Source organism: Oratosquilla oratoria, unplaced genomic scaffold (assembly GCF_046742065.1).
Source record: "Oratosquilla oratoria isolate Oo_2021 unplaced genomic scaffold, ASM4674206v1 SCAFFOLD65, whole genome shotgun sequence".
NCBI classification, from domain to species: domain Eukaryota; kingdom Metazoa; phylum Arthropoda; class Malacostraca; order Stomatopoda; family Squillidae; genus Oratosquilla; species Oratosquilla oratoria.
In genome coordinates, this window is record NW_027467729.1 from 484,107 (window position 1) to 511,036 (window position 26,930).

Consider the following 26,930-nt stretch of genomic DNA (forward strand, 5'->3'; position numbering starts at 1 on the left):
CAAAAAGCCTTCAACAAAGCACCAAACAAAAAATAAAAAAAGGGAAAACATAGGAGGGATGCAAGGTTAATTATTAAACTGGATGGAGGATTTCTTGCATGGCAGAAAAATGAGAGTAGTGCTCAGAGAAAAGAGTTCAGCTTGGGAGGAGGTGATTAGTAGAGTTCCACAGAGATCAGTATTGGCTCCAATAATGCTTGCTATTTATAAGAATGACATTGATGAAGATGTGGATGTTACATGAACTTCTTTGCAGATGATGCTAAATTGCTGAGGAAAGTGAATACTGAAATGGTTTGTGAGAGAGACCTAAACAAGGTTCGGAAATGGAGCCAAAAGTGGGTAGTAGACTTCAACATAAAGAAATGTAGCATAATGGAGTTTGGAAAATATATATATATATATATATATATATATATATATATATCAGGATAATATAAAATTGAAGCAAAGGAAGTAAAGAAAGTGGGATATGAAAAAGACCTGGGAGTAATTATCTCAAATGACATGTCCCCTGATAAACAGATAAACAAAATTGCTGGAGAATCTTACAACTTGCTAAGATCAATAAAGGTAGTTTTTACCTACCGTATTTTCCGGCTTAAAATGCGCATTGGGTTATAATGCACACCCATGCACTTCGTTATCTCAGTACACAGATAGCGCGCACCGACGTATAACGCGCATGCCAGGAAAAGTCACTGGTGGCTAAAGCTCGTGAACTGCATGTATGCGACTCCTGCTTGCGTTGGTCCATTGTTTTGTGGGAAATTTGAGCCATGAAAAGTTTATTGAATACAAAATGTACATGAAAATTTTTGGATTTTTACAGAAAAATTGAAATTTACTATCCTGAGGGAATAATTCATCTTACAAGTTTTTATCACCGTGTTCAAGTTTTTATCACCGTGTACAAGTTTTTATCGCCATGCAGCAACTATGTTTCGGTTCATAAGTGTCTTTACTGAAGTGACGTTTAGTTTAACAAACTCTCGCAAGAGGGTGTTTAGTGTAGGCTAGATTGGTAATAGAACTGTCAATCTCGGCCCTGATCTCGCATATTCCGGGTGAGCTAAAACGGCCAACGTTCATGATAGTGGTACCAGTGCTGTTTTACGGATCCCAAATATTTGCATAGATTACGATAATTAATTTTAGTAAAAATAAACCAATGAAATAACGGCGATTAATTACTTAATATCATGTGAACGAGGTTACATGGAGAAGTATTTTTCATTGGCTAGAGCCACCGCTGGGAAATCTGTTGATTTGTCACTAAATTAAGTGTCAGTTTAGGCATCAATCAGCACACAACTAAGAAAAAGTCGGAACTACATGTACCGGTATATGACAAATGTTGTGTGTTGGTCCCTTATTACTTTGTATCTTAAATAGTTTGTAGGAAATATGATCTAAAAAAAGTTTATTGGAAGTAAAATATACAGAAAAATTTCGGGATTTTTACAGAAAATTTTTATGTTATATCTTGAGGAAATAATTCGTCTTTACCATTTTTTATTTAATACTGAAATAAACTACAGACTGTTTTGTTTTAGCTTTGAACCTACAATGACAGTGGTGAAATAGGACAGTCTCTCATTGAGGTGACGTTTAGTTAATATAACTCCCGAAAGAGGGTGTTGTAGTCAGGTGTTTGACACGAGTTTATGAACGGCCGCAACGGAATTTGTACCGTACCTAAAGTGAAGCACCAAAGCCAACATAAAAATTCAAACTAGGATGCTGTGAACATGGGCAAATATCATGAATACTGATCATGTTTCATGGTGTTTAGGCCTATTTAAACATGAAAAATAAGATTCGATAAATACCTACCTATACCAAATATTTATATAGCCCATGCTGGCGTATTCTTTCATGTCACCATGGCTGTTCTTCTTGTTCTCACGGAACGTCACGGAGAAGTGTGCCGTCCCGACTTTGTGACGGCCAACATCGTCACGTTGTTGTGAAAAAAATTACACACACAGCCGCAGAATTTTTATCGTAGGCCATAGATAATGCACACCACCGGATAACGCGCACCCCCCATTTTTAGGCCCTTCCAACGGAATAAAGTTGTGCACTATACGCCGGAAAATACAGTATATAGAGGAAGAAATGGTAAAAAGAAATACTAGTCAAATTAATAATGCAGCACTATGGTCATCCAGTACTAAAAAGAACATAAAGAAAATTGAATGAATCCAGAGAGCAGCCATGAAAATGGCCCCAACACTTTCAAACCTGTCATATGAGGAGTGACTGGCTAAACTGAAATTATCAATTTTGGAACAAAGAAGAGAAAGAGGCAACCTGCTGACCATTTACATACATATACAAAAGTATCTAAAACTATCCACTTCCTCCAGTCTCTCCCTCACAATATTCACTTCTAGTCTGCTGCCACTTTCTCCCCTTGTACATCTCATCACCTTACTACCACCCACATTTATTTTCAACTTCCTTCTTTCGCACACCCTCCCAAACCCCGCCACAAACTTCCTCAAACCCCCCTCTGATACTGCCACAATTGCAGCAGCATCAGCAAACAACAGCTGGCCCATCTCCTACTTTTCTCCATTTTTTCTAACCATCTTCAATCCCTGACCCACCACCCTTGCACCCACCTCACGCACCACCCCATCCATGTATAAATTGAACAGCCAGGGTGACACAACACATCCTGACGAAGTCCCACCCCCACCTCAAACCACTCACTCTTTCCATCCCCAATCCTAACACATGCTCTACCACTCTTGCAAAAACTCTCGACTGCTCTCAAAAACTTTCTTCCCATCCCATTTATTTGCAACACCTCCCACAGCACCTTCCGGTCTGCCCTGTCATAAGCCCTTTCCAGATCCACAAAAGCCCAAAAAATATTCAGACTCCTTCCTATAGTTTTCTCACACATTTGTCCCACCACAAAAATTTGATCCATGCAACCCGTACCTGTCCCAAACCCACACTGTTCCTCTCCCAATCGTCTCAATCAAGATCCCCCCACTAGCCCCCTCAACCATACTCACACCTGTCCCCTTTTCCCTTGCAAAGCAGAAACCACAAAGGCACTCCTCCAGTCCACCACCACTCTACCCTCTCTTAAACAAACATTAAATAACCTCATCAGCCAGTACACCATTCTGCACGACATCCATCCAACCGAGCCATCTTACCTGCTCTCGTCATCTTAACTTCCTTCACTTCATCTTTCCTTATTTCTCCTCCATTTTCTTCAATCATGGTCATCTTAGCACTTCCTATTCCAACTACCTTTCCCTCCCTATCCTCCTTCACATTTGGCAACTTCCTAAAATACTGTGCTCATCTTCCTTTTACTGCCTTCTCTTCCATTATCATCTTTCCATCTGCACCTTTCACCTTTCCCTCTCTACTCAACTCGCCTCCCTCTCCTCTCTCAATTTCCCTCCAAAGCATTATTTTACCACTTTGAAAAATCTGTCATACTCTCACCCCTCTTCACATCTGCTCTCCTGTTTGCCTTCTTTATCTTATGACCATTTACAGAATCATGAAAGGCACAGAAGTCCTTGATAGAGAGAACTTACTAATTTGGGATAAGAGAAATACAAGGGGACATGATAAGAAACTCAAAAAAGATAGTTATAGAAGAGACCTGGAGAGAGAGAGAGAGAGAGAAAAGTTTTCCACACAGAGTGGGATATCTGGAACAAACTGTATAAAACAACAATGTGTGCAAAAACTATTCATGAATTTAAGAGCAAACTACATACTGCAAAATACAAAGACAGGACACCACAAGCATAGCTCCACTTCCTGTAAGATACAACTACATAAATACAACTAGGTAAATACGAAAACAATGTAATGAAGCAAATGTAGTAAACCTGTTTTAGCTCTTGGACTCTGCTGTGGAGGTACAGTTTCTAATTGTATTGCCTCTGATCAACATCCACAAGGGAGATGAAAGGGACAACAGACAGATTTTTTGATGAGTGTGAAATATGTGTACAATAGGTGTGCGCTTTAATTCAGTCATCCTCTTTATAGGCTACCTCCCTTATATGGGGGAAAAAGTTCTTGGTATATAGATAGATCCCCTTTATAACAATAAAAATTGGCAAAAAATGATAGGGCATAAGGTTGTTAATCCAGAAAGCAGCAACTGCATGTAAGGTCAGATGGGCTTGCACATACAAGCCATCTAGTGATGAACAATCCATCACTTTAAAGAGAGGAGTACCACCCTAAATGGAAGGATTGTGATAGGATTATGGCTTCTTGGCTACCAAGGGAGTGCTATTGTTACTCTATTTTTCTTAATATTTGAACTATAATTCTTACCTGGAAGTGCTTTGTTTTTCCTGGAGTTGCAGATACAGAAACTTTCTTCTTTTGTAAGAGTGTGTTGATAGTAGAACTCTTTCCAACATTGGGATAACCCACAAGACCAATAGTAATATATCTTTCTGATACCATATTTTTCTTGTGAAATGTTTTAAATAATTCCACTAGTTCACTTCGAGTCAATATCTTAGTGGAGTTAATGAAACTGCATGTATCTCTTGACATGTTAGTACATTCCTGATCTGTACATGTTCCCTGCTTAGAAGATTCCCTCTGACATTCATCTTCTGAATAAGCAATTTTACTATTACTGAACAAGGTGGTAAGGGACTCCAAGTCTTGTCTACATTCTTCAAGGTTATCTATAACATTATCTGTGTCACTACCCTCCTTTGTAATAGCATTCAACATTGTGTTGCATTCTTTAAAGTCTTCACTATCCTCTGGAATCGGTGATAGCTCTTCTTCACTAAGAGCTGAAAAGAATGTTGCTTGTATGCCTTTCTTCTGGAAATACCTAGCCCAGTTTTTCCTTTGTTCTTCAGATAGGAAATCTGCTTTGTTTACTAAAAGGAGGTTGTCTTTATTTGGATTGACTTCTTGCACATAAGACTCTAAGTCCTCACATCGAAACAAAAGAGGATTGCGTGCATCAACAATCTGGACTACAACATCACTGAAAATGAAAAGATATACACATTTATAGATACTTTGCACCTATTACCATTGGGTTAACCAAAGAAATCAATATCAAAATTAATACATAATATATCTGACTCCAGATAGAAAAATTCAATTCTGCCATTAATGAATATAATCTTTCAGCAAAAAGGAAAGAAAGGTTGTACAGGAGTCCCTCAAATAACGCGGGGGTTAGGTTCCTGAAATTACCGTGTATGACCAAATCCGCGTATGCTGACTTTCCATATTAAATACCGAGAACCGTATGTATGTATTAACCTAGTTGTATTTTACGGGAAGGGGAGCTATGCTCGTGGTGTCCCGTCTTCATATCTCATTTTATCTAAACTGTTTTTAAATTTATGTATTGTTTTTGCACACACCACTTTCTCATCTAACTTGTTCCAACTGTCTATTACTCTGTGAGGAAAGCTGTTCTTTTTCAGATCTCTTCTATAGCTGTCTTTTTTTATTTTCTTTCCGTGTGTGTGTATTTACCTAGTTGTATTTTACGGGAAGGGGAGCTATGCTCGTGGGGTCCCGTCTTCATTTCTCATTTTATCTAAACAATTTTTAAATTCATGTATTGTTTTTGCACACACCACTTTCTCATCTAACTTGGTCCAACTGTCTATTACTCTGTGAGGAAAGCTGTTCTTTTTCAAATCTCTTCTATAGCTGTCTTTTTTTATTTTCTTTCCGTGTCCTCTTGTATTTCTGTCATCCCATTTTATCAGATTCTCAGTAATTTCTATGCCTTTCATGATTCTGTAAATAGCTATCAAATCTCCTCTCTCTCTTCTTTGCTCTAGTGTCTGTAGTTCAAGTTTTTGTAGTCTCTCTTCATATGATAGTTTTGAGAGTGTTGGTGCCAGTTTTGTAATTGCTCTTTGTATTCTTTCAAGTTTTTTTTATACATTTTTTTGTACTTGGTGACCATATCGTTGCTGCATATTCCAATCTTGGTCTTATCAGGGTGATTAGGATTTTCCTCACCATTTCTTCATCCAGGTATGTAAATGCCACTTTGATTGTTCTTATTAAATTATAAGTTTCTCCAAAAATCTTATTTATATGTTTCTCAGGTGACATATTATTCATAACAATGACTCCCAGGTCCTTCTCATTTTCTATTTTTATTCCTTCTTCTCCCAAATTATATGATCCTGTTATTCTGTTTTTGCTTTTTCCAAATTCCATGATACTACACTTTTTTTGTATTGAACTCCATCTCCCACTTCCTACTCCATTCCTGTACTTTATTTAGATCTCTCTGTAGTGATTCACAATCTTCTTCAGTTTTCACTCTTTTCAGTAGTTTTGCATCGTCTGCAAAGAAGCTCATATAGCTTTCAATTCCTTCATCCATATCATTAATATATATATAGCAAACATAATTGGGGCCAGAACTGTTCCCTGCGGGACACCGCTTATTACTTCATTCCATTTTGAGTGCTGGTTTCTTATCACTACTCTCATTTTTCTTTCTTGCAAAAAGTCTTCCATCCAATTTAGTAATTTACCTTGTATTCCTCCTTCAGATTCTAGTTTCTTAAGCAACTTCTTATGTGGTACTTTGTCAAAAGCTTTTTTTAGGTCTAGAAATGCACAATCAGCCCATCCATCTCTTTCTTGTATTATATCTATTAGCCTTGAATAGAAACATATTAGATTGGTGACGCATGATCGTCCTTGTCTGAATCCAAATTGCCTTGGATTTAGTACGTTGTTTTTTTCCAAGTATTTTACCCATCTATTTTTGATAATTCTTTCACAAATTTTTGCTATTGTACTTGTTAGAGAGACTGGTCTATAGTTGGTAGGTTCTTCTTTGTTTCCTCCATTATATATAGGTACTATATTTGCTTTTTTCCAATCTTCTGGAACTTTTCCTTCTTTCAAGGAACTGCTTATTATGCTATGTATTTTGTCTGCCAGTTCATTCCTGCATTCTTTCAGAATCCAGTTTGCTATTTCATCTGGTCCATGCGATTTTCTGACATCAAGATTACTCAAGTGTATCAATATTTCATTCTTTGATACTTCTATTTCTTCTATAGGGGGGACTTTCTCTTTCCATTCAATCTCTTCAGGTTGTATGTTCTCCCTTGTAAACACTGATTTAAAATGTTTGTTCATAATTTCCGCCATTTCCATTTCCTCAGTGTATTCAACTCCCCTTTGTCTTAATTTCTCCAAGTCCTGTTTGTTTTTCAGTTTATTGTTTACAAATCTGTAGAATAGTTTTGGTTGATCTTTACATTTTTCTATGACGTCTTTTTCATATTTTCTCTTTTCCTCTCTGCACGTTTGTGCATATTCATTTCTATAACCGGTATATATTTTCCATTTTTCAGGTCTTCTGTCTTTTTTCCATCTGGTCCAGGCTTTGTCTCTTTTGTCTTTTAACTCCCTACAACTTTTGTTGTACCAGCATTTTACATATTCTTTTTCTTGTTTTTGTCTTGGGACATACTTTTCCACTCCTTTTTTGTAAATTTTTGTCAAAATATTCCATTTCTTTTCCACTGATGTTTCTTCTTTGTATATTTCTTCCCAGTTTTCTTGTTGAAAGAATTCTCTTATTTTATCAAAGTTTGTTTTTTCATACACCATTCTTCCTTTTCTATATTGTTCATTTCTTTTCATATATTTTTCTTCATTAAGTTCCAGTTCAATCAATATGTGGTCACTTTTACCTATTGGTGTGTTATATTCAATCTTGTCCACTATTCTAGGTTCAGATGTAATTAATAAGTCTAGTCTCAATGGTTCTTCTTCATTTCTATACCTAGTGTTCTCCTGTATCCATTGTGTCATTGTGTGGTCAATAATCATCTCAAGTAGAGCGTTTCCCCATGAGTCGTCTCCACCCTTTACTGTCATTTCTTCCCAGCAGATTTCTTTGCAATTAAAGTCGCCCATCATAACTATTCTTCCTCCATCTTCCATTATTTTATTTAATGTTATCTTTGTGTCCTCTAACATACTTTTATGTGTGTGTGTGTGTGTGTGCGCGCGTGTATGCGGTGTATGTATGTGGCGTTTGTGCCATATGTATGTGTTTGTGCGTATATACATGTGTATGTGGCGTATATGCATATGTGTATGTGGCGTATATACATGTGTGTGTATGTGGCGTATACACATTGTGTGTGTGTGTGGCATATGTATATGTGTGTGTATGTGGCGTATGTATGTGTGTGTGGCGTGTGTGTGTGTGTGTGTGTGTGTATTTTACCTTTACCTAGTTGTATTTACCTAGTTGTATTTTGCGGGAAGGGGAGCTATGCTCGTGTTGTCCCGCCTTTGTATCTTGCAGTGTCTAGTTTGTTTTTAAACTCATGAATGGTTTTTGCGCATACTATTTCATTGTCCAGTTTGTTCCAAGTGTCCAAAACTCTATGAGGAAAACTGTTTTTCTTCAGTTCTCTTCTATAGCTATGTTTTTTTATTTTCTTTCCATGTCCTCTTGTGTTTCTTTTGTCCCAGTTAAGTAAGTTCTCACTATCGAGTACCTCTGTGCCTTTCATGATTCTGTAGATGGTCAATAGGTCACCTCTCTCTCTTCTTTGCTCCAGTGTCGGTAACTCCAGTTTAGCCAATCTCTCTTCGTATGATAGGTTTGCAAGTGCAGGTGCCATTTTTGTGTGTGTGCATGTATGCGTCTGTGTTAACATGTACAAGTAAGCATGTTACAAGTAAGCATGTACGTGCGCGTGTCTGTGTTTGTATTTGTGTGTACACGCATGCGCATTCGCAACATACACTGGTTGTCTAACACGTGTCTACATGTGTGTAAGCGTGTATATGTCTGTTTTTGATCTCCCAAACCACCACTGCCAGTAACAAGAACCTCATAAGAGAAATTAAGACACGACAAGCGCAGTCATTATCAGACTTATTAGTTGTGTTCCATACGAAAGAAACATTACACTTCAACAGGTTAGGGCGCTAAAATTGTTTGCGATGTTGCCGCGTGTGTGCGTATGCGTGCCCGACTCGGCGCGAATTTTAAAACGGTTCTCTACATTTGAGATGGTTTTGAAATAAAATCCGCGTATGATTGAATCCGTGTTATTCGAATCCGCGTTATTTGAGGGACCCCTGTATATGCAGTATACATAATTATGCCTTGCTCCACAAATTTTACTACACTGAAGAGGTCAGTAAAAAAGGAATTTGTTAACCATGGGGCCAACAATGGGTAATTGCAAATGGTGGTTCTGCAAGACAGGTGTCAGAGAGAATCGCCTCCAAATTTATAAATGGCTTAATCTTCATTTGGAGGTGCACCTGCAAAGGACCAACATTCCTTCTATGGACCAGACCTAAAACTGACCAACTCTTGACTACTTCCTCCATCTTTTCCCAAAAGGCGAGGACAATTGGCAATTGTTCCCTTTCTCCTACTACTTTAGTTGGTGACAGAAACAATCCTACGATAATACAACATAGGCAAGTCATACAGTCTTCAAGGGGAGATCTATGGGAGGGTCTGAGGTCCACTGTCAATTATGTTTGAGCTCTATGTTTCCAGCTAATGAAAACTGAAGTAACAGTTACTTTTTTCATTGGCCAAGTAACAGCATTGAATCAAGTCTAATTCAAATGCCCTACCTTCCCCACTTAACATAATTCATAGTAAAACTGTTATGGTAAGGTAGGTTCATATTATAAATTTCAAATTATATTTACTTAATTTTATTTTCCTAGCTGTAGTATACAGGTAAGGAAATGCTTCTTGGGTCCTTCTTTTATTCTCCAATTATCGTTCCTCATTTATATTTGAGTATGGTTCTAGCTTGAGGGCTATCATTTAGGCTATTCCAATTTATGCGGGTGGTGGGGGGAAAGAATACTGCCACCAAGTCTTCCAATTTGAATCATAAGAGGCGACAAAAACGGGACAGGGATTAGTACTAGGCATCCTTCTCCCTGTAGCCCCACAGGGGACATTCCTAAAAAAAAGTAAAGATATAAGTGGGTCTAGGAGTTTACCAACCAGTACCCTAAGGTTTGGGTCTTTTAATGTGCGTGGATGTGGTACAAATGAGAGTAAAAGGGAAGAGATAGGAAAGTATGTTTGTAAGAAGAAAGATGGATGTGTTGGCTTTGAGTGAAACTAAGTTGAGAGGGAGGGGCGAGTGTGAGTTTGGGAGTGTAGTTGGAAGGTTCTCAGGAGTGAAGAGAGGACGAGGGAGAGAAGGGGTGGCTACATTAGGAAGTGGAGAGATAGGTAAATGTGTGGAGTGGAAGGAGGTTTCTTCAAGGTTAAGGGGACCGGCTGATCAAAAGATGAAAATCTTTATTAAGGGGGTACGCGACACCTGGAGGTCATTTTCTAAAATATTTAGAGTAAAGAGCTGAAACTTCTCAGGTAAATAGGTATCCATATTGCCTACATTTTAGGTGAAGCAGAATGATGTATGTACACATGTACGTATACCAGTAGCGACATTTAAAAGTGCACAGCACCATAATACGTGGACCAATTTGTTTTATATTTTGGCTATGATTAGTCAGTAGGCACATCTATGGGCCAGTCATTGAGTAATTGAACAATTTCCTTTATACTTTTGCATACAGGCATTTCAATTTTAATGTCTGGCAAAAATTGTGAAAAATACAATTTTTTTGCTCGTTTCCATTATTACTCCGAACTCTTTCATCCTATTCAAAATATTCGAAGGATCGGCCCTAGCAGTTACTAAAAGTAATATTCCCTGTAAGTTTCATCTAAATCTGATGTATATTAGATATTTTATGATTAAAGAAAGGAGAAAAATAACGAACGGAGATATGGCAACTTGAAATATGAATATATCTGTAACTTGCTTATAGTTTCACCAATTTGACTGATTTGTTTATGGCTTAATTCTTATTATATAATAAGTAAGTACAGTAAAAATTATCAACATATTTTAATTATAAGTACTTTAAATACTGAAAAACTAAAGTATAAGTATGTCACAGTAGTGACGACGCACAGACGACAACATCATATAATTTGCTTTTTTGCACCTTTGGCGGTTTCTTCATATGAAACCTCTCTGCTGGGGGTCTTCAGGGTATCTAAATCATTGGAAAGAGGTTTATTTTCCAGTAGTGGGCGCCTTCTCTTTCCTCATCAGATTCCCCTCTCCAATCTATGTTGGTAGGGCACCCCCTCCAGCATCATATGATGTCCCTTCTTCTTTCTTCTTCCTGTATAGCCTTGATCTTTTTCCTCTTGCTTTCTTGGCAAATTTCCGAGTCCTTGTATCATTTTGGTCATTCTTCTCTGTACTGATTCTAGTGAATTTATATGGGCTTTGATTTTATTTAGTAGTCTCTGGTGTGGCACTTTGCGCTTTGCTAAAGTCTACCTTTGGACCATGCTGTGAATCACGAATTAAATTATGCCCTTCAATGTGTTCTTACCGATTTATTGAATATTTCAGTTAACCGGTCGCAGATTTCAAATCTACACTCCTTAAGCATTCTTGGAAAAATTTCGTCCTTTACCTCTGTCACCGTCACAGAGGTGCAGGTGAGGGCAGTGGTGGAGTGAGAGGTGGTGAGATCTTTAGTCGTCTTTGACTGCTTGCCATCTTTAACTGCTGTTTTTTGTCATTGTGATGTTCTTTTGTTCTTTTTGCTACCCATGATGACTGTACTAAAGAGTAATATGTACTAGCTAAAGTAATAGATTGCAATGAGAGCTCATGAGACATGCGTACTTCCCTTTTCAGAGCTAGCCAGGAACTAACGCTTAGTTTTGCACAAAGTTGGCGAAATATTCTCCCTCCACCTTCCTCCCTTCCCCTCCACAATCGTATTGGCCGTTGATATACTGGGCGAGTGTAAATTCAATCAAATTTCAACGTTATTCGCTGCGCCTGAAGGTCCTAGGTGGCACGCCTCCCTCTAGTGTGGGTCGCGCCTTTAAATCTGTCCCTTTAAACCTCACCCAGGACCTTTAAATTGCGCGCGGCTGGAAAATTATTTGTCGGGATTTATTTCTAAGTGGTATACGAACATTTTGAACAGTTTTGAAAAATGCCATATCTTGACCAAATTCACCCCCCCCAGGTGTCGCGTACCCCCTTAATTGGGTTATTGCACAGAAATTTATGCCAGGAGTTAAGGACACCATATACATCTTTCCTAACCCAAAAAAACTAATCTGCAACCCTTTCATGTTTTGCCCCCCCATCTCCCTTTCAAAAAAATTGATAATTTTGAAATGACTACTCCTATAATAATTGCTCTACATGAATGAAATTAATATGGTGGAAGGACCTTATCCAGACCTTCAAACTAATAGAGAGAAATTTTAGTTAAAGTAATTAGTTTGTGGAATTTTAATTTTTATATCTTTTCCCACCCCGTCCCCCTTCAAATAGGGAATTTTTTTTTTGGCAAAAATTAACCCTTTCAGATATTAAAAAAACGTTCTATTTCATCAATCAGGCAGATTTAGACATATTATGTATGAATTTTCATTGAAATTGATTAAGAAGTTATGGAGGAGTAGAAGTTTGAAGGTATAAAACTTAGGTTTTGAGATACGGGCCGTCAAAGTTTTCACTAACTTTGAACCCCTACATACTAATATAAATAAGGGATATCATGGTATTTCCTTATTTAGCTTTTTAGGCTTGAATGTTGATGATATTTAGAATAAAATTTATTCATATTCAGTCATATATGTTGATGTCCAGTCATATAATCCTCCGTCTTCTGGCTCCTGGTCCCCACCTGCATTTTAAGCAGGTTATTACATTAGGGTGTCATAGCTTGCTTACTTTGTAATTCTTGCCTTTTCCTAGCTTCCTGAAGGTGTTTGGTTTGCTTGCGAGGACATGGCATCTCAAAAATAGTATAACAGCTTGTCAAATGACAAAAGGATTGATGGTGGCTTGCAGTGGAGCGTATCACTCAATTTTTGTCTACTGTTTATCGCTTTCTGAGGCATCTACCCATTCTGGGGTCTATATATAACCTCTGGTACAGAGACAGAGTTGCCAGAAGTCACTAGGAATAGCACTCAATCATTACAAATTATTGTTATTTATTGCAATAATATATATATTGTAGTGACCAATACGTATCATGGGGCCGAGATGGGGGGAGGAGGGGGTTTATTTGCCATAACTACGAAAATAAGGCGAATTTTGATTAAATACTCCACATACAGACTGTCGATTGCCATACGCAGATGTAGACATTTTTTCCCAGTTCTTCATTTTTTCCCCAATTTTCATCGATTCTTGACCAGCCGGTCCCCTTAATGTGGATGAAGGAACTGGGAAAGATGTGGGTTTTTAGTGCGTATGGGCCTGGTAGTGAAAAGAGTGTAGAAGGGAGGATTTATGGATAGATTTAAATGAGTGCATAGAGGTATTAGGGAGAAACATCAATGTAGTGGTATTGGGAGACCTTAATTCTGGGGTAGGTAATGAACCAATAGACAGAGTGGTTGGGAAGTTTGGAGTTCCAGGAAAGCATCATCGTGGAGAGTTGATGGTGGAAATGTGTCTAGAGTTTATGATAGCAAATACAGTGATTAGGAAGAAAGTCAAGCATAAGTACACATGGGAGAGGGTGGTGGATGGAAGGGTGGTAGAGAGTAAATGGACTATGTAGTGGTAAATAGGAGTATAATAGGAAGAGTTATGGATGTACATGTTCTAAGGGGAGAGGGTGGGGGATATCAGACCATTTTTTGGTGGAAGGTAAGTTGAGAGTGGAGGATAGATGGAGAAAGAGGAAAATGACAAAATGTAGGGAGGTGCTTAGAGTGAACTACTTAAATGAGAAAGAAAAAGGGGAGTATAAGAAGAAGCTGAGAGAGGAGTGGGAGGAAGTGACGGATAGAGTAGAGCTAGGAGTGGAGAAGGAATGGAGATGGTTCAAGGAGGGGGTCACAAGGTGTGCAAAGATGCTGTGTGGAACAAGAAGGATGGGAGGAAATAGAAGGAAGGGTAGTGAGTGGTGGAATGATGAAGCAAGCTTTCTCAGATTGGTTACAAAATAGGACATGGGAATCATATGAGAGGTACAAAGTAAAGAGAAATAAAGCATAAGGTAAAGGAGGCAAAGAGGAGAGCAGATGTGAAATTGGGTAAATGTATGACAGAAAATTTTGAAAGTAATAAAAAGATGTTTTGGAAATAAATTAAGAGAGGAAGAGGAGGCGAATCAAGTAGAGAAGAAAAGGTAAAAGGTGCAGATGGAGAGATGATAATAAAAGAGAAGGCAGTAAGAGGAATATGGGCAAAGTATTTTAGGAAGTTGTTAAATGTGAAGGATAGGGAGGGAAATGTAGCTGCAGTGGGAAGCGCTAAGAGAATGACTGTGGTGAGTGAGGAAAATGGAGGATAAATAAGGAAAGATGAAGTGAAGGCAGTTGTTAAGATGATGAAAGCAGGTAAAACACCTGATCTGGATGGATGCCATGCAGAATGTCTGAAAATAGGAGGTACAGTTGTGGTGGACTGGCTGGTGAGGTTATCTAATGTTTGTTTAAGAGACGGTAGAGTGTCAGAGGACTGTAGGAGTGTCTGTATGGTTCCACTTTACAAAAGAAAGGGACAAGTATGAGTGTAGTAGTTTCAAAGGGATTAGCTTGTTAAGTGTAGTTGGAAAGCTTATGGGAGGATCTTGATTGAGAGGATTAGGAGAGGAAGAGAGGGAATAATTGGTTAAGAACAGTGTGAGTCTAGGACAGATAGGGGTTGTGTAGATCAGATTTTTGTAGTAAGACAGATTGTGAGAAAGCTATAGGAAAAGGGAAGGATGCATTTTGAGCTTTCATGGACCTGGAAAAGGTTAGACAGGGTAGACAGGAAAGCACTGTGGGAGGTATTGCAAATATATGGGATAGGAGGAGAGCTTTCAGGAGCTGTCATGTGCTTTTATGAGAGTAGTAGAGCGTGTGTCAGTCAGGATTAGAAATGGAGAGTGGTTTGAGGTAAAGGTGGGTCTTTGTCAGGGATGTGTTATGTCACCCTGGCTGTCCAATTTATACATGGATGGGGTGGTGTGAGAGGTAAATGCAAGGGTAGTGGGTCAGGGATTGGAGATGATTAAATAAAATGGAGAAAAGTAGAAGATAAACCAGCTGTTGTTTGCAGATGACACTGCACTTGTAGCAGGATCAGAGGAGGGATTGAGGAAGTTAGTATCAGAATTTGGGAAGTGTGTGAAAGAAGTTAGTTGAATATAAATGTGGGTAAAAGTAAGGTAATGAGATGTAGAAGGGGAGAAAGTGGCAGCAGACTGGAAGTGAGTATTAAGGGAGAGGGACTGGAGGAAGTGGATAGTTTTAGATACTGTTACCATAGCATAGTCACCACTAATGTTTATTATGTTTTCTACCATGTGTTGTGACATCTCGTTTTCTGTTATGTAGATGTAGAATCACGAGCCTGAATCAAAGAAATTTGAAAATATACACATCTAAGTATATGTTATACACTTGAAATTATTGTGTTCTACTTAATGTATAAGAATTCAAAGAAGTATTTACTGTAATTCCTTATGGTGTATGAACAATGTATGATTTATATTTTATGACAAATAGTTATGCACACATGTGGATTAAAATAATGTTGGAACTGTTTTGGGGTGTGGAGTCATGAAGAGAGCCACACCCCACCCTCTTTTCTCCTGGCAATTATGTAGATCAGACGCATGTGGCGTCATTTAGGGGGTTCAATTTGCACATGCACGAATTAGCATGTTTACCATTAAGATAAATGGGGGCTTGATATGCAGGAGGAAAGAGCAGGATTATTTAAGGTATGTGGACTTATAATTTGTAGGAATTTGAATTATTATTATGCAATGGGGGGACGGAGAGGGGGGGTCGCCAATTTAATGAAGCGGCCTTGCTGTGGATGTGCTGTGTCTTGCGACACTGCTTCTGACCCAGGGCAGTGGACAAGGTGCAGGGATGACCCGTTATTCAGGAGGTGCTAAGATAAGAGGGAGGGTGGAGGGGTGTGGAGTGTATTCAGGGATGGAATGGGTGGGAATTATTTTATGCCTTTTTCTTTTTGGCTACCCCCCTTGTAAGGGGGAAAAAGCCTTGGTATATGTATGTATGTATGTATTTTGGTTATAGTTTGAGATTGCTTAGATATTCAATGATCATGTTTGATACCCATGGTTGCACATGTTACATCATGAGAGATATGTGGCAGTAACCTATTCTTTGAGATCAGTGTAAAGTGTTATCCTTAAGATCTGTATTTTAATGCAATAATAAAATTTAATTACTGGTGCTATTTACCTGTATTGATTTCAATCCAAGAATAATGATGGGATGGAGAGGGGCAGAATTCAAATGATGTAAGTAGTGCTAATTGATCTTTATGAAATCTTACCTCATATGTATAAGAATATGCATGAATAATATGACATATGTAATGAAAGTATAATTGATATATTCACCCAATATATATATATAAATAATTAATCATTATCTTTATCTATCCCTATTTGTGATGACATATAATATTGATAATATTGTAGCAGATATTTTCATTTTGTCACCCACCTTTAAGGGATGAGGCAATGTTTATGAGAATTATTATTGTCCTCCTAGGTGCTTTATTTACTGATTGTTTTAGATTAGAGGTGACCATGAGAGATGGGGGCCCGTCGCCAAGGCTTGGAACCAACGACCAATAACCAGAATGACACACAGTGATCCGAAGTTACTTTCCAATTTGAGATATGTCTAACAGTGATAAAGTTTTAAGTGAGATAATTATGAGTGAACACAGTGATAAAGTTAGTGAAAAAATGGAGGAATTCATGAACAAACCCGATTTGCATACACTGTACCAACTTACGGTACAGGAATTGCACCAGGTAACAGATAAATATGAAGTACCTGTAACAGGTACTTTAAAGGGTGATATACAGAAAGAAATTGCAGCCTTAGCTGAGAAGGGAGTTATTGATACAATTGGTGAAAATGAGTTGGAGAAGGAGGAAATTCAGTTAAGTGATAAATTAGAGTTGGAGAAATATAGGATACAAATGCAACTTGAGTTAGAAAGGATTCAGGCAGAGAAAGAAGTGAAACTAAGAGAAATAGAAATTATGGGTGTGCAAATGGGAAGAAATGGTGGAGGCGGAGGAGATGACAGGGTTAATCAGTTACCTGAATTTATAGAGGAAGAGGCAGAAGACTTCTTCATCCAGTTTGAGAAACTGGTCATCATTAGTGGATGGGAGAGAACAGATTGGGCAATGTTGGTGCAGACAAAGTTCAAAGGAAAGGCGAGGGAGGCCTTTGCATGTTTGACTATAGAAGAATCTGTGAGGTATAGTAGGGTAAAAGAAGCTGTGCTCAGAACAGTAGAATTGGCACCTAAAGTGTATAAGAGGAGATTCAGGAATATAAAGTAGATAGATGGACAGACATATAATGATTTAGCCAGAGAATGTGGCATGAGATTTGACCGATGGTGTAAATTGGAGGATGTAGAAAACTTTGTGGAAATGAGACAGTTGATGTTGTTGGAGCACTTAATGGATATTGTTCATCCTGACATTAAATATAAAATCTGTAGGAACCAGATTAAGAATGTGATGGATGCAGCAAGGTTAGCTGATCAATTGGCTGTGATGCAGAGAATGTGTACAGAGTGGGTGAACTATAAACAAGGTGAAATTAGGAATGTGGGACATGCTTATGGAAAGAATAATCAAAGAGTAGGCCGCTTTGATTCCAAACAAGACCATTACAATCCTCAAAGATCACAACCTCAATATGTTCTGCTGAGTCAAGATAGAAATAAACCTAGGAGCCCACCTCGGTATAATCCTATGAGGCACCAGCAGAATTTTAATAGTTATATGAATAAGCAGGAAAGGTCACATGTAAGATGTTACGGGTGTGGAGAAAGTGGTCATGTGTAGTATCAGTGTAGAAAAGTACCCAAATCCGCTGGATTAACTGTGGCGTGGAAGGAACAACAAGTGAGTTTAGGTGTGGAGTCTAGGGGGAAGGAGATGTGTGTTGGTAGTTTCCAACCATTCATAACTGAGGGGACATTATCTTTACCTGGTGGATTGAAGAAGCAAATAAAAATCCTAAGGGATACTGCAGCAAACCAAAGTCTAGTCCTCAGAGAGACACTGGAGTGGACAGAAAGTTCATATACTGGTGAGGAGGCTAGAGTGAGAGGTTTGGGTGGTGCTGGAATAAATGTTCCATTGCATTATGTAGATAATGATACTGGTAATGTTAGTGGCAAAGTGAGAGTGGGAGTTAGTGAAGAACTTCCCATAAATGGTGTGGAGATGTTGCTGGGCAATGATTTAGCTGGAGATAAAGTGGTTCCAGAGCCAAGAATGATTTCTAAACCCCTCAAGAGTATGAAGAATGAGAGTATGGATGTCCAAGGTGAAGGAGATGTCTAGGATATTGAAATTCGGAAGGAGGTCCGAAATGACTCTGGAAATGGAGGAGAAATTCCAGTCGCAGGGAGTAGGAATTCTCTGAGCAGAGGTGAGGTGACAGCAAGTAAGGAGAGTGATATGGAGACTGTGGATAATGGAAGCATTCAAAGAATTTACCCAGCTTGTGTAGTGACCAGAGCTATGATGAGGAGTAAGGAAAGTTGTGATGAGGATATGGGTCTAGGTGATATATTTGATGACTGAAAGGAAAGCAAGCATGTGAAAGATGAAAGTATAGAAGTGAAATTGGAGATAGTTCCTGATTTCAATGTTAGCAAGGAGGAACTTATTGATGCCCAGTGCAGTGACCCTACTTTAAAGGAATGCTTTGGAGAAGCAAATAGAAATGATGTGTCTGATGACAGTTCTACTGGATTCTATCTTCATTGGGAATTAAAACAACAGATAGTTGCGCCGAAGAAGTATGGACATACATTGACAGCCTTGTCCCATGAATATAGTTTGGCAGGACATTTAGAAGTGAGGAAAACAGCGGGGAAGCTTACACTCATTTTTATTGGCCAAATTTGAAGAGAGATGTTGCAGAGTTTTGTAAAACTTGTGACATATGTCAAAGAGTGGGTAAACCAAATCGGGTAATCCCACGAGCACCATTGCAGCCCATACGAGCATTTTGCAAACCATTCAGCAAAATCCGTCTGGGGTATTGGCTGCTTGTTATTGTGGCAAAGTAGCATGAAGTTGATACTTTAGGGTATATATGGGGTGCCCCTATGGACCAGAGCCACACATCATTTTGTCTATGATAGAGGAAAAGTATGTTCATAGAGAAATGATGACACTTTTATACTACGACTGTCCCTCCGTTATGCTGTCCCCCAACTCCTTGTTGCTGTCCTGTACCATTTCTCTAAGTATTCTTTTCCTGTGATGGGGGATTTCCCTGTGCTGGGGGAAAAGAATACTGCCACCAAGTATTCCCACTTGGATCATAAGAGGCGAGAAGAAAGGGACGGGGATTGGGACTAGGCATCCTTCTCCTTGTAGCCCCACAGGGGACATTCCTAAAAGAAAAAGTAAAGGCATAAGAAGGTCTGGGAGTTTTCTGACCAGCACCCTAAGGTTTGTGTCTTTTAATGTGCATGGATGTGGTACAGATGAGAGCAAAAGGGAAGAGATAGGTAGTATGTTTGTGAGAAGAAAGATGGATGTGTTGGCTTTGAGTGGAACTAAGTTGAAAGGGAAGGGGGGAGTGTAAGTTTGGGAGTGTAAGTGGGAGGTTATCAGGAGTGAAGAGAGGGCAAGGGAGGGAAGGGGTGGCTATTCTAGTAAGTGAAGAGATAGGTAAAAGTGTAGCAGAGTGGAAGGAGGTTTCCTCAAGGATAATGTGGATGAAGGTGAAACTGGGAAAGGAGATGTGGGTCTTTGTAAGTGCATATGGGCCTGGCAATGAGAAGAGTGTAGAAGAAAGGGAGGCCTTTTGGATAGATTTAAATGAGTGCATAGAGGATTTAGGGAGAAATGTCAATGTAATAGTACTGGGAGAGCTTAATGCTAGGGTAGGAAATGGTCCAATTGATGGAGTTCCATGAATTGTAGTGGAGAGTTGATGGTGGAAATGTGTCTAGAGAGTTGATAATAGCAAATACAGTGTTTTGGAAGAAAGTCAAGCATAAGTACACATGGGAGAGGGTGGTGGATGGAAGGGTGGTAGATAGAGCGTTGATGGATTATGTAGTGGTAAATAGGATTATGATAGGAAGAGTTAAGGATGTACATGTGCTAAGGGGAGAGGGTGGGGGAATATCAGGTCATTTTTTGGTGGAAGGTAAGTTGAGAGTGGAGGATAGATGGAGAAAGAGGAAAGGGACAAAAGGTAGGGAGGTTCTTAGAGTGAAGTCTTTGAATGAAAAGGAAAAGGAGAAGGATTACAAAATGAAGCTGAAGGAGTGGGAGAGAGTGAAGGATAGAGCAGAGCTAGGTGTGGAGGAGGAATGGGGATGGTTGTTGTTGTTGTTGTCGTTTCCTAGACTGACTGTCCGAGCAGTCCCGTCTCCCCAAGGAAGGCCATAGCCGAAACTGGGTTTTCCCACAAATCCTTTATAGAGTGTATGTTGTGTTGTTTGCGTGCATGATTGTGTATAATGCAGTCTTCCATTATGTGTTGTATGGTATGGGGTGAAGCGTTACATCCTGGGCAGCTGTTCACAACACGGTCGTCCAGCCTCTTCTGGTAGCTTAGAAGTGCTGGGTGGTGACCGCATCGCAGTCTGGCCAAGTGGACTCTGTCTTTTCGTGGGAGAGAGGATTCAGAAGGGTGGATATCAGGGGGTCTGGCATGCAGCAGTGTGTTGTCTTTCAGTGTGTTAATGGAGCGGTGAGTGATATGATTATGAATATGTTTCCGGAGGCTGGTATTTGGTGGTTGTGGAGGAAGAGAAGAGAGTATCTGTGCGTAATAAAGGTCTTTGGGTGTAGTTTTAATGTTTCTTGGTGTGTGTGGGTGTTCTGCTATGTAGTGTAGCGGGTGTGATGTGTTTGTGGTGGCTGCAGCAAGTGTTTGTGTGCCTCTCATGTTGAGGTGGTCCTTGACTTTGAGGACTTTTGTTTCATGGTGTAAATGGTCTGTAGGTGTTGTATTTGTGCAGCCTGTAATTGTTTTTAGGGCTTTGTTTTGTATGATTTGAAGGGTGTTGTGGTGTGTCTCACTGAGATTAGGAGCCCATGCAGGACTCGCATAATTCATCACTGAGCGTATGCATTGTTTGTATATTGTTATATTAGTTTCTTTGTTTTGTCCAAATGTTGTTCCAGTGATTGACTTAAGTGCGTTAAGTCTAGGTGTGCATTTGTTTTTTATGTTTGTGAGGTGTTGTTTGAAAGACATGGATGTATCGTATGTTATACCAAGAATTTTCGGTGTGTTTGTGTGTGGTATTAGAGTGTTGTTGATGTAGAGATGAGGTATGTATTTGTGTTCTTTTGTCCAGTTGGTGAGAAGTGTTGCTGTAGATTTGGTTGGAGCTATTTTGAGTCTGTTTGTGATGAACCATGTGTTGAGTGTGTCAAGGTAAGGCTGGATTATTTCTGCAGCTTTGTGTTACGATGTGTGCATGTGATTGTTATGTCATCTGCGTAGGAAGAGATTTGTATTTCTGAGGTGTCTGGTGTGGGTAAGTCATGCATGTATAGATTAAATAATGTGGGGGATAGAACTGAGCCCTGTGGTACTCCGTTCTTAACCACTTCAGTACGGGACTTAAATCTCGCGGGCAGCAGCCAATGCCAGCCGTATGACGTGTCGTAATAATACTCGCATCATAAAATATAGTCACCGCTTATATCGATCGTTCTCTCTTTCACCCGCGAATTTTGAAAACCACAGAGAATGGGATTCAGGGCGCATTTGGGAGAATGTAAAAACACAGGGGCGACTACAATATAATCAAGACGCCGATATGGCAGCGTCGCGAATCCACTTGCTCCTCATGACGCCTACGTGTGCGGCACCGTATGGAAGGGGTTAATGTTTCTGATGTGCGATGATTGGCCATTATATGACACATGAGCATTCCTGCCTGCCAGATAATTGGCCAGCCATCTTTTGGTGTTATTGTGCATGTCTGTGTTATATATTTTATTTGTTAGGTTGTGGCGGGGGATAGCATCAAAAGCTTTACTAATGTCCAATGTTATAAGAAGTGTTCTGTGGTGGGGTCTATCTGAATTGATGCCATCTAAAATTCTTTGTGTGAGGTTTGTCAGAAGAGTGTTTGTTGTTGTTGTTGTCGTTCCCTAGACTGTCTGTCCGAGCAGTCCCGTCTCCCCAAGGAAGGCCACAGCCGAAACTGGGTTTTCCCACAAATCCTTTATAGAGTGTATGTTGTGTTGTTTGCGTGCATGATTGTGTATAATGCAGTCTTCCATTATGTGTTGTATGGTATGGGGTGAAGTGTTACATCCTGGGCAGCTGTTCACAACACGGTCGTCCAGCCTCTTCTGGTAGCTTAGAAGTGCTGGGTGGTGACCGCATCGCAGTCTGGCCAAGTGGACTCTGTCCTTTCGTGGGAGAGAGGATTCAGAAGGGTGGATATCAGGGGGTCTGGCATGCAGCAGTGTGTTGTCTTTCAGTGTGTTAATGGAGCGGTGAGTGATATGATTATGAATATGTTTCCGGAGGCTGGTATTTGGTGGTTGTGGAGGAAGAGAAGAGAGTATCTGTGCGTAATAAAGGTCTTTGGGTGTAGTTTTAATGTTTCTTGGTGTGTGTGGGTGTTCTGCTATGTAGTGTAGCGGGTGTGATGTGTTTGTGGTGGCTGCAGCAAGTGTTTGTGTGCCTCTCATGTCGAGGTGGTCCTTGACTTTGAGGACTTTTGTTTCATGGTGTAAATGGTCTGTAGGTGTTGTATTTGTGCAGCCTGTAATTGTTTTTAGGGCTTTGTTTTGTATGATTTGAAGGGTGTTGTGGTGTGTCTCACTGAGATTAGGAGCCCATGCAGGACTTGCATAATTCATCACTGAGTGTATGCATTGTTTGTATATTGTTATATTAGTTTCTTTGTTTTGTCCAAATGTTGTTCCAGTGATTGACTTAAGTGCGTTAAGTCTAGGTGTGCATTTGTTTTTTATGTTTGTGAGGTGTTGTTTGAAAGACATGGATGTATCGTATGTTACACCAAGAATTTTCGGTGTGTTTGTGTGTGGTATTAGAGTGTTGTTGATGTAGAGATGAGGTATGTATTTGTGTTCTTTTGTCCAGTTGGTGAGAAGTGTTGCTGTAGATTTGGTTGGAGCTATTTTGAGTCTGTTTGTGATGAACCATGTGTTGAGTGTGTCAAGGTAAGGCTGTGTGTGTCAAGGTAAGAGTGTTTGTGGAGTGTAGTGGCCTAAAACCGTGGAGCTGCAACCTCTACGTCGTGGGACCACCCCCCAACCCCAAGAGTTGGGGGCCAATCAGCAGCAACCACCCCTGGCCATCAGCTCAACGCAGATGGTACCGATCCCCAAAGAGGAGCTACGCCTACCTGGGGGAGTACCACAATGGGGATGGTTCAAGGAGGGAGTCACAAAGTGTGCAAGGGTGGTGTGTGGAACAAGAAGGACAGGAGGAAATAGAAGGAAGGGTCGTGAGTGGTGGGATGAGGAAACAAAGAAGGTTGTAGAAGAGAAGAAGCAAGCATTCACAGATTGGTTACAAAATAGGACAAGGGAGTCATATGAGAGGTACAAAGAAAAGAGAAGTAAAGCAAAAGGTAAAGGAGGCAAAGAGGAGAGCAGATGTGAAGTGGGGTAAGAGTATGACAGAAAATTTTAAAAGTAATAAAAATATGTTTTGGAAAGAAATTAAGAGAGGAAGAGGAGGCGAATCAAGTAGAGAAGAAAAGGTAAAAGGTGCAGATGGAGAGATGATAATGGAAGAGAAGGCAGTAAGGGGAAGATGGGCAGAATATTTTAGGGAGTTGCTAAATGTGAAGGAGGATAGGGAGGGAAAGATAGCTGCAGTGGGAAATGCGAAGAAAATGACCGTGATGATTGAGGAAAATGGAGGAGAAATAAGGAAGGATGAAGTGAAGGCAGTTGTTAAGATGATGAAAGCAGGTAAGGCACCTGGTCTGGATGGATGCCATGCAGAATGTCTAAAAAAAGGAGGTACAGTGATGGTGGACTGGCTGGTGAGGTTATTTAATGTTTGCTGGAGAGAGGGTAGAGTGCCAGAGGACTGGAGGAGTGCCTGTATAGTTCCTCTTTACAAGGGAAAAGGGGACAAGTGTGAATGTAGTAGTTTCAGAGGGATTAGCTTGTTAAGTGTAGTTGGGAAGGCTTATGGGAGGATCTTGCCCAGCCTTGGTCCCTAGTACATAATTTCTCTGTATGATGATGAAGAGGAGCCTGAAGAGGAACAGCAGCTGTAGAACCCACAGGAGTAATCACGATTGTGCTGTTTGTGCATACTGTATTAATATATAAATAATAAAACCTTACTGTATTTCCCATTTTATGTGCATGTTTAACCATTCATTACAAGGGAAATTGGAGTGTTTAATCTTTGAAGAGTATGCTAAGGTAAAAGGTAAATTTTGTAAGGTAGCCAGCCAATAGCCATACTGGCCCATATACAGTATCTACACTTGTTGCAGGCTTGCAGCATCTGACAGTGACTAAAATGGTCAATTACTTGTTTATTTTTATACTCTGTCTAATGCCTCTTTGAATAAGACAGATGCACATATGTACATACATACATACACCAAGGGTTTTTCCCCTTACAAGGGAGGTAGCCAAAAAGGGAAAGGCATAAAATCATTTCCACCCATTCCATCCCTGAATACACTCCACATCCCTCTACCCTCCCTCCTATCTGAGCACCTCCTGGATAACGGGTCATCCCTGCACCTTGTCCACTGCCCTGGGTCAGAAGCAGTGTCGCAAGACACAGCACATCCACAGCAAGGCTGCTTCATTAAATCGGTGACATATGTGGAGGGATGAATAACATACTTGCACCTGTTTTTATATACTAAATATTTAACATCTGAACAAATTTGGACGGGATAAAAAAAATATATATATATATATATAAAACTGCGATTAAAAAAATTTTTTTTTGCATCACAAGTTGTAACATCTCTTTTTCTGTTATGTAAACATAGAATCACGAGCCTGAATAAATTTTTTGTTTAAATATACATATCTAAGTATATGTTATACACTTGAAATTATTGTGTTCTAGGTATAAGAATTCAAAGAAGTATTTACTGTAATTCCTTATGGCGTATGAACAATGTATGATTTATATTTTACAACAAATAGTTACGCACACATGTGGATTAAAATGATGTTGGAACTGTTTTTGGGTGTGTGTGTATATATATATATATATATATATATATAAAACTGCGATTAAAAAACTTTTTTTTTTGCATCACAAGTTGCAACATATCTTTTTCTGTTATGTAAACATAGAATCACGAGCCTGAGTCAAAGAATTTTGAAAATATACATATCTAAGTATATGTTATACACTTGAAATTATTGTGTTCTAGGTATAAGAATTCAAAGAAGTATTTACTGTAATTCCTTATGGTGTATGAACAATGTATGATTTATATTTTACAACAAATAGTTACGCACACATGTGGATAAAAATAATGTTGGAACTGTTTTGGGGTGTGGAGTCAAGAAGAGAGCCACACCCCACCCTCTTTTCTCCTGGCAATTATGCAGATCAGATGCGTGTGGCGTTATTTAGGGGGTTCAATTTGCACATGCACGAATTAGCATGTTTACCATTAAGATAAATGGGGGCTTGATATGCAGGAGGAAAGAGCAGGAATACTTAAGGTATGTGGACTTATAATTTGTAGGAATTTGAATTATTATTATTATTTTGGTTATAGTTTGAGATTGCTTAGATATTCAATGATCATGTTGTTGTTGTTGTCGTTCCCTAGACTGTCTGTCCGAGCAGTCCCGTCTCCCCAAGGAATGCCATAGCCGAAACTGGGTTTTCCCACAAATCTTTTATAGAGCGTATGTTGTGTTGTTTGCGTGCATGATTGTGTATAATGCAGTCTTCCATTATGTGTTGTATGGTATGGGGTGAAGTGTTACATCCTGGGCAGCTGTTCACAACGCGGTCATCCAGCCTCTTCTGGTAGCTTAGAAGTGCTGGGTGGTGACCGCATCGCAGTCTGGCCAAGTGGACTCTGTCCTTTCGTGGGAGAGAGGATTCAGAAGGGTGGATATCAGGGGGTCTGGCATGCAGCAGTGTGTTGTCTTTCAGTGTGTTAATGGAGCGGTGAGTGATATGATTATGTATATGTTTCCGGAGGCTGGTATTTGGTGGTTGTGGAGGAAGAGAAGAGAGTATCTGTGCGTGATAAAGGTCTTTGGGTGTTGTTTTAATGTTTCTTGGTGTGTGTGGGTGTTCTGCTATGTAGTGTAGCGGGTGTGATGTGTTTGTGGTGGCTGCGGCAAGTGTTTGTGTGCCTCTCATGTTGAGGTGGTCCTTGACTTTGAGGACTTTTGTTTCATGGTGTAAATGGTCTGTAGGTGTTGTATTTGTGCAGCCTGTAATTGTTTTTAGGGCTTTGTTTTGTATGATTTGAAGGGTGTTGTGGTGTGTCTCACTGAGATTAGGAGCCCATGCAGGACTCGCATAATTCAACACTGAGCGTATGCATTGTTTGTATATTGTTATATTAGTTTCTTTGTTTTGTCCAAATGTTGTTCCAGTGATTGACTTAAGTGCGTTAAGTCTGGGTGTGCATTTGTTTTTTATGTTTGTGATGTGTTGTTTGAAAGACATGGATGTATCGTATGTTACACCAAGAATTTTCGGTGTGTTTGTGTGTGGTATTAGAGTGTTGTTGATGTAAAGATGAGGTATGTATTTGTGTTCTTTTGTCCAGTTGGTGAGAAGTGTTGCTGTAGATTTGGTTGGAGCTATTTTGAGTCTGTTTGCGATGAACCATGTGTTGAGTGTGTCAAGG

General features: G+C 39.5%; 1 protein-coding gene across 4 annotated transcripts in view; it reads right to left on the bottom strand.

The window, feature by feature from the left end:
- The window catches only part of Ns3 (nucleostemin 3), a 201,248-nt gene that overhangs the window by 146,598 nt on the left and 27,720 nt on the right, over positions 1-26,930 (bottom strand). For all 4 annotated transcript variants that reach the window (XM_076182469.1, XM_076182468.1, XM_076182467.1 and 1 more), the window contains one exon: positions 4,330-5,008. In XM_076182469.1, the coding sequence (XP_076038584.1) occupies positions 4,330-5,008 (679 nt within the window). The remainder of the gene's footprint in view (positions 1-4,329; positions 5,009-26,930) is intronic.